The 10,991-nt window shown below is 46.4% G+C and overlaps 1 protein-coding gene across 6 annotated transcripts in view; it reads right to left on the minus strand.

Moving 5' to 3' along the window:
- LOC111971919 (pleckstrin homology domain-containing family A member 7) overlaps positions 1-10,991 on the minus strand; it is a 184,684-nt gene that overhangs the window by 44,724 nt on the left and 128,969 nt on the right. For all 6 annotated transcript variants that reach the window (XM_023998705.3, XM_023998704.3, XM_023998709.2 and 3 more), the window contains one exon: positions 4,884-4,988. In XM_023998705.3, coding sequence (XP_023854473.1) covers positions 4,884-4,988 — 105 coding nt within the window. The remainder of the gene's footprint in view (positions 1-4,883; positions 4,989-10,991) is intronic.

The raw sequence follows: 10,991 nt of genomic DNA on the forward strand, positions 1-10,991 counted from the left end.
AGTGTGAGATCCTATCCCATTATCCCTTTCCTCCCTTGCCTGCGCCCATAAGGATCAAACAGTATCCTTTGCTTTCATGACAAACATCAGCACTAAACATCTGTGTCAGTTTACTGAGGCATGAGACATGCTATTCCTGTCAAACTCTTCAAAGTATTGTCACACACAGTAAATAGCAGACAAATACTACTACTAATGAACAGGATGATAGATCAAGAGCATGTATAACTGTAGAGCACGTAGCTTGTGTACTGTATAGCATGTAGCTTGTGTACTGTATATCATTAGCTTGTGTACTGTATAGACGTAGCTTGTGTACTGTAATAGCAGTAGCGTCTGTATGTAATGTAGCTGTGTACTGTATAGCATGTAGCGTGTGTACGAGATAAGCATGTACGCTGGTGTACTGGTAGAGCATGTATTTGTGTACTGTATGCCTTTCACTGACAAAAGCAGAATCTTACATCAGAGCACCTGTTGTATGGAGTGATGTTAGTGCCAACAAATTCAAATAAAATGTTTGATGACACTAATAGCAATCCATATTTTACTCGTCTAGAAAATATACTACAACAAACCACGTAGACAAGGGAGTCTGTGACAGCGCTTTGCCATGTAGTTCTACCTAACATGCTTGGTCAGCCACGGTTATTAACATTCTATAATTAGCCACTGTTTTCCCTTCCCACCAGCTGTAGAGCTGTAGTGCCAGCGTTAGACTACGACAACGGCAAAGAGCAACGCATCCGCCACACCCCGCCAGATTAAAACCAACCCCTTTGCTGTAAGCCCACTCCGGTTTGGAAAGAGATGATGGAGTGATGGTGTGTGTGTGTGTGTTGGGAGGACGTGTTGGGATTAGTTACTTTAAGTAGGCAACAACACCTCCACTATGGATCCTCAACACGGGACCCAACAAGGGTACGTACTCAGCCCCCTCCTGTCTCCTGTTCCACCCATGACTGCGTGTCCACGCATGCCTCCCAACACAATATCAAGTTGCAGACGACACAAACATGTTAGGCCTGATTACCAACAACGACGAGTTAAGGGTCTGTTGGAGTGATGCCAGGAAAATAACCTCTCCCTCAACGTGGACTCCAGGAGACCGAGGAGCACGCCCTCATCCACATCGACGGGGCTGCAGTGACGGTGAAAAGCTTCAAGTTCCTCAGCGTACACATCACTGACATATGCTGTCCATCCACAGTGTGGTGAAGAGGCGACGCGCTGTATAGGACTGCACCATCTGCAACCGCAGGGCTCTCCAGAGGTTGTGCGGTCTTCCAAAGCATCACCGGGGGACAACTGCCTGTCCTCCAGGATCATCACAGCACGGTGTCACGAGAGGCCAAGAAGATCATCAGGGACCTCATAGCCATACATTACATATATCGTTACATTTATTGCTTACGGCCTGAGTGGCGCAGCGGTCTAAGGCACTGCATCGCAGTGCTTGAGGTGTCACTAAAAGACCCGGGTTTGATCCCAGGCTGTGTCACAGCCGGCCGTGACCAGGAGACACATGAGGCGGCGCACAATTGGCCCAGCGTCGTCCGGGTTAGGGGAGGGTTTGGACGGACGGACATTCAGAGACTTATCCACAGCCACTCCTGCGTTGTCTTGGCTGTGTGCTTAGGGTCGTTGTCCTGTTGGAGGTGAACCTTGACCCATTCTGAGGTCCTGGGTGCTCTGGAGCAGGTTTTCATCAAGGATCTCTCTGTACTTTGCTCCGTTCATACTTTCCCTCGATCCTGACTAGTCTCCCAGTCCTGGCCACTGAAAACATCCACAGCTGATGCTGCCACCACCATGCTTCATCATAGGGATAGTGCCAGTTTTCTCCAGACGTGATGCTTGGCATTCAGCCAAAGAGTTCAATCTTGGTTTCAATCAGACCAGGAATTTGTTTCTCTAGGGTCTGAGAAGTCCTTTTAGTTGCCTTTCATTACAGCACTGGGCAGTAGGCTCCACAGAGGTAAATCATGTCCACCCCATAAACAGGTGGACCCCTAGAGATGATACAGGTTGACCCAGAGATGATACAGGTGAGATTCGCACAGAGAGTGATACAGGTGGACCCAGAGAGATGATACAGGTGGACCCAGAGAGATGATACAGGGTGAGACCCAGAGAGATGATACAGGTGGACCCAGAGAGAATGATACAGTGGACCCAGAGAGATGATACAGGTGGACCCAGAGAGATGATACAGTTGGACCCAGAGAGATGATACAGTTGGATCCAGAGAGATGATACATTTGGACCCAGAGAGATGATACAGTGGACCACAGAGAGATGAACAGGTGGACCCAGAGAGATGATAACAGGTGGACCAGAGAGATGATACAGTGGACCCAGAGAGATGATACAGTTGGCCCAGAGAGATGATACAGTTGGACCCAGAGAGTGATACAGGTGGACCAGAGAGATGATACAGGTGGAGACCCAGAGAGATGATACATGTGGACCCAGAGAGATAATAAAAGCATCATATTAATACTTTGGACAGTATCGGACTTAATTGTAAGAACTTTAATTATGTGACTTGCTGTCTGTCTGTGTGTGATATGTAAACTTACGGCTGGTGCGTGTGTGAGCTTGTGTGTGGAGAATGTGAGTGTGTACAGGCCTGCGTGCAGGTATTGTCTCCATGAATACGTTTGGGTCTGTTGGTTGGTAGTGTCTACCGTGTCCAGGCGATGCGGTGTGTGTCTGTGGTGCGTGTGATTGGTTCATGGCCCTTACCCGCCGCACTGTGTCTCACTAATGGCTGTTAGATCGATCCTCACCTGTGGACAGAATCACACACGCACACACACACACACATTCCCGAGAAGCCTCCAGTCAGCCATCAAAGCTGTCAATTGACAGCTAGATCTAACATGTTCAGCTGTAACTATGTTCTATATTGCTGTAGACCAGGAGGATCTGAACTAGATTTAGCCATGGACAATTTTTTTTTCTTTAGCGGATGGTCAGGGGGCGAACATAATTGCAAATAAATTGTAGACTTCAAATTGACCGCAAAAGCCCAAACATATCTAATATTTGACTAAAACATAATTTCAAAAACTTGCTTACATTTGTATACAATCATGTCTCTATTATGCGTGGATACTTGGGAACAGATTCTAAATTAAAATCACTTGGATGTGCTCCAGTCAGATAACAAACCACTATGGATGTGTGTATCCTGTAGGACTCCAGGTCAGTGGAGGTGAGATAACCAACCACTATGGATGTGTGTGTCCTGTAGGGCTCCAGGTCCAGTGGGAGGGTGGAAAACCACCACTAGGATGTGGTGGTCCTATAGGGGTCCAGTGGGAGGGTGAGATAACCAAACCACTATGGATGTGTGTGTCCTGTAGGGCTCCAGGTCCAGTGGGGAGGTGAGATAACCAACCACTATGGATGTGTGTGGTCCTGTAGGGCTCCAGGTCCAGTGGGAGGGTGAGATAACCAACCACTATGGATGTGTTGTGTCCTGTAGGGCTCAGGTCCAGTGGGAGGGTGAGATAACCAACCACTATGGATTGTGTGTCCTGTAGGCTCCAGGTCAGTGGGAGGGTAGTAACCAACCATATGGATTGTGTGTCCTGTAGGGCTCCAGGTCCAGTGGGGAGGGTGAGATAACCAACCACTATGGATGTGTGTGTCCTGTAGGGCTCCAGGTCCAGTGGAGAGGGTGAGATAACCAACCACTATGGATGTGTGTGTCCTGTAGGGCTCCAGGTCCAGTGGAGGGTGAGATAACCAACCACTATGGATGTGTGTGTCCTGTAGGGCTCCAGGTCCAGTGGGAGGGTGAGAATAACCAACCACTATGGATGTTGTGTCCTGTAGGGCTCCAGGTCCAGTGGGAGGGTGAGATAACCAACCACTATGGATGTGTGTGTCCTGTAGGACTCCAGGTCCAGTGGAGGGTGAGATAACCAACCACTATGGATGTGTGTTGTCCTGTAGGGCTCCAGGTCCAGTGGGAGGGTGAGATAACCAACCACTATGGATGTGTGTGTCCTATAGGGCTCCAGGTCCAGTGGAGGAGGTGCTACATTTTGGGAAGCGAGAGCAGTCCATCAAGAGGAACCCAACGTCCCATGTGTGGTGAGAGGATGGCTCTACAAACAGGTGAGAAACACACACATGTACACATATACCCTTGTACATACACACACACACAACACACACACAACACACACACACACACACACACACACACACACACACACACTTACTTGTTGCTGTCTATCAAGCTGCCATGGCAACAGGGTCATGGACACATCACATGGGCATCGTTGGATTGCTTGAACACAGCAGAATAGAGCTCATTGGTTGATAGGTGTCTGTAGGACAACACTGATTGGCTGATAGTGGGAAATATAAGATAGAGCTCATTAGTTGATGGGGTTTGGTTTGGACCAGAGTTATGGATAAAGAAAACAAACAAGAAGAATTGCAGACACCTATCAACCAATGAGCTCTATTCTGCTTGTGTCAAGCAATCCAACGCATGCCCATGTGATGTGTCCATGACCCCTGTTGCCATGGTAGCCTATGATAGACAGCAACAAGTAAGTGTGTGTGTGTGAGTGTAACGGATGTGAAATGGCTCGCTAGTTAGCGGGTACGCGCTACTAGCGTTTCAATCAGTTACGTCACTTGCTCTGAAACCTAGAAGTAGTGTTGCACCTTGCTCTGCAAGGGCCGTGGCTTTTGTGGAGCGATGGGTAACGATGCTTCGTGGGTGACTGTTGTTGATGTGTGCAGAGGGTCCCTGGTTCGCGCCCGTGTCGGGGCGAGGGGACGGTATTAAAGTTAAACTGTTACATGTGTATGTACGTGTGTACAAGGGTATATGTGTACATGTGTGTGTTTCTCACCTGTTTGTAGAGCCATCCTCTCACCACCACTGGGACGTTGGGGTTCCTCTTGATGGACTGCTCTCGCTTCCCAAAATGTAGCACCCTCCCACTGGACCTGGAGCCCTATAGGCCAGTTGTGGCATCGGCGGAAACTTACAATACCAGCTTTAAATATCTCTCTGTTGGCATGGCGGTTCAATCCACAAAATATCTCTTCTGCTCATCCACACAGATCGGCAGGCGCCGATCAACAAAAGAATATCTGGCATCTCTGAAAGACAAGTGACAAGCCCCCATCCAGCTTGCCATGCCGCCGGGTTCATACCCACTAAATAAGTGTTCTCTTCTCATCCAGTTGGCATGGTCGGTGACAATACGACTAAATATTGCTCAACTGAGCCCATTGGTTTCTCCTAGTTGGTCAGTGGCCGGATTCATACCACTATTCAAATATCTCTCTGCCATCCAGTTTGGCATGGCCCGGGGTTCATACCACTAAATATCGTCTCTGCTCATACAGTTCGGCCATGGGGGTCTCAGACCAATTAAATATTCTCTGGCCCATCCATTGGGCATGGCCGGTTCATACGACTAGAATATCTTCTCTGCCATCCAGGCGTCGGCAGAGCCAGGTCTATACCGAACAGAAATAATCTCTCTGCCATCCAGTGTGGCATGGCCGATTCATACCACTAAATTCTCCTGCCGATCATTGCTGATCTTCTACATATCATCTGCGCCAGCTTTGGCATGGCTCATACCACTAAAGTATTTCTCTGCACACTATCCAGTGGCCATGGGCCTTCTACCACGAAACTAATATCCTCGTCTGCCACATTCTGAGGGGCAGTTGCATGGGCGCGTTCATACCACAACATCATCTCTCTGGGGCATAGGCCGTTTCAATAACCTACACACATCATCTTCTGCCCACAGTTCGGCAGGCCGGTGTCACGTCTAAGAAAGATATCTTCTCGCCATCCAGTTGGCATGGCCGGTGGCTCATACGATCTGAAATATCTATCGTCTCATAAAATGTAAGCTATGGCTAGTTACTAAGCCATCTCAACGCACAAGTAAAGTCTCTCTGAGCTACAAGCTTGCATGAGACGCGGGGTTCCGTCATACCCTCACAATATCCTTACCTGTACTGATGATTATGCGCATGGCGTCCGGTTTGGCTCAGTTGCTGGCGGTTGTATATTATTATATCTCTCGATGCCACTTATATGTGGTCAGGGGCTGAAAGATTAAGTACAAATGACTCATTAATTACTTTCATAGCGTTCACTAAAGCTCAGAGCTTGGTCATGCGGTTCATCACTGTAAATAGCTCTAGTCTCATAAGCTAGTCTGGCACATGCGGATGCCTGAGTTCATGTCCACTTAATATCCTCTCTAGCCAGTATGCCATTTTGGTGAGGGCGTTCATCACTATGTTGATAATAAAATGTTACTCTCTGCTCATCGAGTTGGCATGGCAGGTTGAGTGGATCTCAAAAATGTGCATTAGCTGTCTTGTCATTCTAGTTGGCAATGGCGATTTATAACCTAATACATGTCTCCTGGGTCATTTAGACAGTCTTTGCATCAGATTCCGGCAGTTCTGATAACACTAAGCCTATTTATTCTGTGCTTCATGTACTCATGCGCAGTGAGCTATAAGGCTCAGAGTATCATTACACATCTGGGGCGAACTTCGGATAGTAGCTGTGCAGGTGGGGTTTGAGACTACCGTGACTTAATAGAGTAGATTGTTATAAAATCCATTCAGAGAGCTATGGGAGGAGACATTCCCCATATGTGGCATCCGGCAGCTCTTGTATCTTGCCGTTAACAAATACATCTGCAGATGTGTACTAGAGAGTCGTTACCTTGACTGCTGTGAGACTGAGAGATTACGAGTGTCTAACATCCTACCAGCAAGAGAGCCGAGGGGGTAGTGAGAGTTACAGCATCTCTTACGTTTACATCTACCAGCATGTGAGGAAGAGAGTATGGAACGGGACCGAGGAGAGAGAAGAGAGAGAGGAGCAGAGACGACAAGAAGAGAAGAGAGAGAGAGAGAGAGAGAGAGATGAGAGAGAGAGCAGAGAGAGAGAAATTGGGCAGAACGTATGTGAGAGCAAGATATTAAATGAAATAAGAGAGAGAAATCGTAAAGAACACGAAATAAACAGATGGAGCTGACGATGGTGAACAACAGAGATTGAGATCTGAGTGACGATTGAAGTGGTGATGAAATAGATGGAGCGGAGAGAAGGGAATGAGCAAGGGTGAGAAGTCAAAGTGAGAGAAGCATGATGGAGACTAGACTCACTGAGCGCCCAGACAGTACCCAATTAGACCACAAATCATGATGAACAGAAACTAGAGCAGCACACATCGTCTCACCGTTTGTTAGTAGGAACAACAGGCAGTTAGTCAGGCGAAGTCCCACAAAACCACTTATTCCTCTCCAAAGCCTTCCACATCTAGGAGCTGTGGTCCTGGAAATAAGAAACAGAGAAAGATAGTTATTGGGGGCGATGCGCTGCTACGCTCCCTGCTCCATTCCGAGCTCTATGTATTCTCTAGCGGGGTTTTTTGCTAGCACTGCAAACTCTCATTAAAAGTCAGCCAGAGGGAATGTATGGGAAGCAGATGAAGATGATATACCCACTTATCGAAAACATGCTCTGGTCAAAAAGTAGTAGCAATCCACAATAGGGAATGATGGCGCGCTTAAGTGGAGAGGTATAGACGGGCGTGAAGTGACTAAAGCACATATGACGTATTTGCTACAAAAATGGACGCATCGCACACCCCTTAGCCATGCTGGCACACAATGGGCAAAAAAAACAATCTAATTGCAAATTTTACATTGACAAATTTTGCGGATATTTAAAATAAGTCAATTGACTACTTGGGTGACTGGAATGATATGGACATATTTAAAATGATTTAGTATTCAAGAAAAAGCGAGAAGTTGCAAGATAGTTCTTGTTTGTGCTAAATCTGTTGACATGCATTTTAGACCTCTTAACAGAATACTAGTATATGCTATACAGGCTTACAAGTCAATTGGGTGAGGTAAAATGACTGTGTTAATACCATCTAGGATGTGAAGGCTCACTCACGGTGGAAAGATAGTGGTTCGCGAAGCCACTTCCAGATTTGTTCTTTATGCGAACGTTTAAAAATGCAGAGTGTATGGTGTCAGAGCTTGAATTGGATTGTGGAGCTTGAAATAGGACGTAAAATGGATGAGCGTCCTATCCTCTGTAGTGGTGAAGATGACTGGTGACTATACTTGCTCTCTTGTAATATTTATCAGTTCGTTCGACAGTACAAACAATACCCAAATGAATGAGTTATTTTGTCTCAGACTATGTCTGGTGTGTGAAGTTATCGCCTGGCAATCACCACGTTCAAACACATTAGGCTTCACATTGCTAGCATATATGATGGTGTGCACTGAATTTGGAAAAAGGGGGTTGGGGGTTTTGCGCTCTTGCCAAAAAAAGTGGATGCACTTGCTTCTTTGCATGTACACTTGGCATATATAGCATATAAGTGATGGGTAATATTGTCAAATCGTCCTTGCATCATCAACCAATACAGGATTTAAATTTGTCTTTACATGTCTCACTATCATTTGTGACATTCTATTTCTAAGGCACTAGAGAAAGCTGAAATATTATTTGCCCTGATAGATTATCGGGCTGAGGGAAAAACGAGAATCTTTATCATTACTTAGATCACGCATTTGATTAAGTGCTTGAATTGAGGATTATTTTCATTTTTGTTTTCTCAATATTTCAGTACCTATGCCATCATCGGGATGAAGGCGATTATTTCTATGGACTCTTTGATGATATGAAGATAATTAATAGTTGTGCCCAACTATGCATAGACAGATCGTGGAATGTCTCTTCAGTGTAATTACATACTGTGCTTCAATCCACGACTTCACCGCAGATGACATCGCCTTTGTTCTGATCATTTGCTTCGAACGGAAGTACTAGCGATACATGTCTCTACACGTCAGGACACAACGCAACAAAGTATCACATGGTGTTGGTGTGTGTCTTTGTTTGTTGTGCTAGCATGTGTGTGTGTGAATAAGCTGTGTTGGTGGTGTTGCTAGCTGTGCTATGTACACACTGCGACTAGGGTTATGTCGTATCAGCATGTTGTGTGGAGGTTCGGTTTCTAATTCACCTGATTTTTGTTACTAGGGATGGGTGCCATGACCACAATCGGGTTTTTCATCACTCTGTCCTGAGCTGTGTGTGTTCCAACTGTGGCGTTGTTAACCTTTGTCGTCAATGTAGCACATCGAAAGGCTAAATATCCAAGCCGTTCGAGGATCGTTACCAGCGATCTGACCGCTCCCATAGAGAAGGCTCCTGCCAAACTGTTGAGCGCAGAAGAACGGGGAAACTCCCTCATCTCGTTTACATGGCCGTATATAAGCGGGATTGACTGAGCATCAACACTGAAGTTTGACACGACTAGTTTTGCCGTTGGTTATTCTTCACCGTCGGGGATCCACTGTCGCACAACACTGGGCGAGCCTATACACAGGACACATCACATCAAATATGTTGGGCTAATATGACCAATTTTCACCTCGGCGTTTACCTCCACAACTCCTCCCCTTTCGAACTTCCCCTACCTGGACTCTGTGTCTGTCAGCAACATGGACAACAAGCATCAATGTACAGATGCTTTCATTTTAGTTCCGTACGCATGCGGTTGGTTAATGCTCTCACCTCCACTGTGCGACCTCAGAGGGGAGTCTCCTAGCTCAACAACGAAGTCGACAGACCAGAAGCAAGTCGTCACTAGCATAGCGCGGTTTGGTCTATCTAAAAAGACCCTCGCGCGACCTGGATCATTCTGCAGAGAGGGGAAAGACTCATTCTTCAAAGCTCTCAAAGCGAGGAAGTGACGTCCAGCACGATTGGCAAACTCGCTATGAGTGTCATGGTATAGCTTACACCTAGCTTAAGCTTTAACTCGGTTACAACCTACACGTTGAGTGCCTGGTGGCCTCATCTAGAGTAGCGACACAAAGAATACAATTCTTTTGCGAGAGGAGCTTGAAACCATTGAATCTAACGGACAAGTTGTCTGTCTGGAGGATCTGTTGCTGTGTAAAGTGCTGTTGGATCTCTTCTGGCTAGGTTCTATTGACGACTTCTCCGGATATCATGCTGTTAAATTATTTTCCGACGTTCCTCAAGTTTCGGTTTTTAAGGACTCTATTGCTTATTCTATGGATCATACTATTATATATAAATTAGGCAACCTGGAGTCTCTGGTGTGAATCGGTGAAGGCACCGAGACAACACATGTATAATATCTCACTATGTAGTGGCTGGACGATAGGCACTATGTTATTCTCGTTCCAGATTTACGAATGAAACTTGGTGAACCAGCCCGAATACCTGAGTGAGCCCTAAACTCAGGACCCATGCAAACAATGTCATTTCACACTAAGTGGAATGGATTGCGGTCAATATATACCTCCTTTGAACAACTCTCACAACAACTTGAGCATTCTAGTACTTACAATGGGTACGCCTACGTAAACTGAAGAGAGATTCGACCACACACTCTCTATTGGAGTATGGGTTTCGGTGTAACTTCAGATCAGCGTCGCCTCGCTCGTGTGCGACCTCAATATGGAAGACCGGGCATAAGACACACTAATTTCACTTGTAAGCATGCGTCTAGATCTAGGTTATTCTCACGCTCCCTTGTTGGATCCTGAGCCTTGACAGGACACTCACATCCATAGTGTTGGTTATCTCACCTTCCCATGGACTGGAGCCTACAGGAACACACATCCATAGTGGTTGGTTATCTCACCCTACGACCACTGGAGCCCTATAATGGACACACACATCCATAGTGGTCTGGTTATCTCACCTCCCACTGGAATCCTGGGCCCTACAGGAAACACCATCCATAGTGGGTTGGGTTATCTTCACCCTCTCACTGTACCTGGATTCTCCAGGATACACACATCCATTAGTGGTTGGTTAGTCTGGACCTGGGGAGCACATCCCAAGGATTTAATTTAGGAATCTTGGTTTCCCAAGTATTCTTCCACGCAATACATAGAGACATGTAATT

This window comes from Salvelinus sp. IW2-2015, linkage group LG13 (assembly GCF_002910315.2).
Source record: "Salvelinus sp. IW2-2015 linkage group LG13, ASM291031v2, whole genome shotgun sequence".
Taxonomy (NCBI): Eukaryota; Metazoa; Chordata; class Actinopteri; order Salmoniformes; family Salmonidae; genus Salvelinus; species Salvelinus sp. IW2-2015.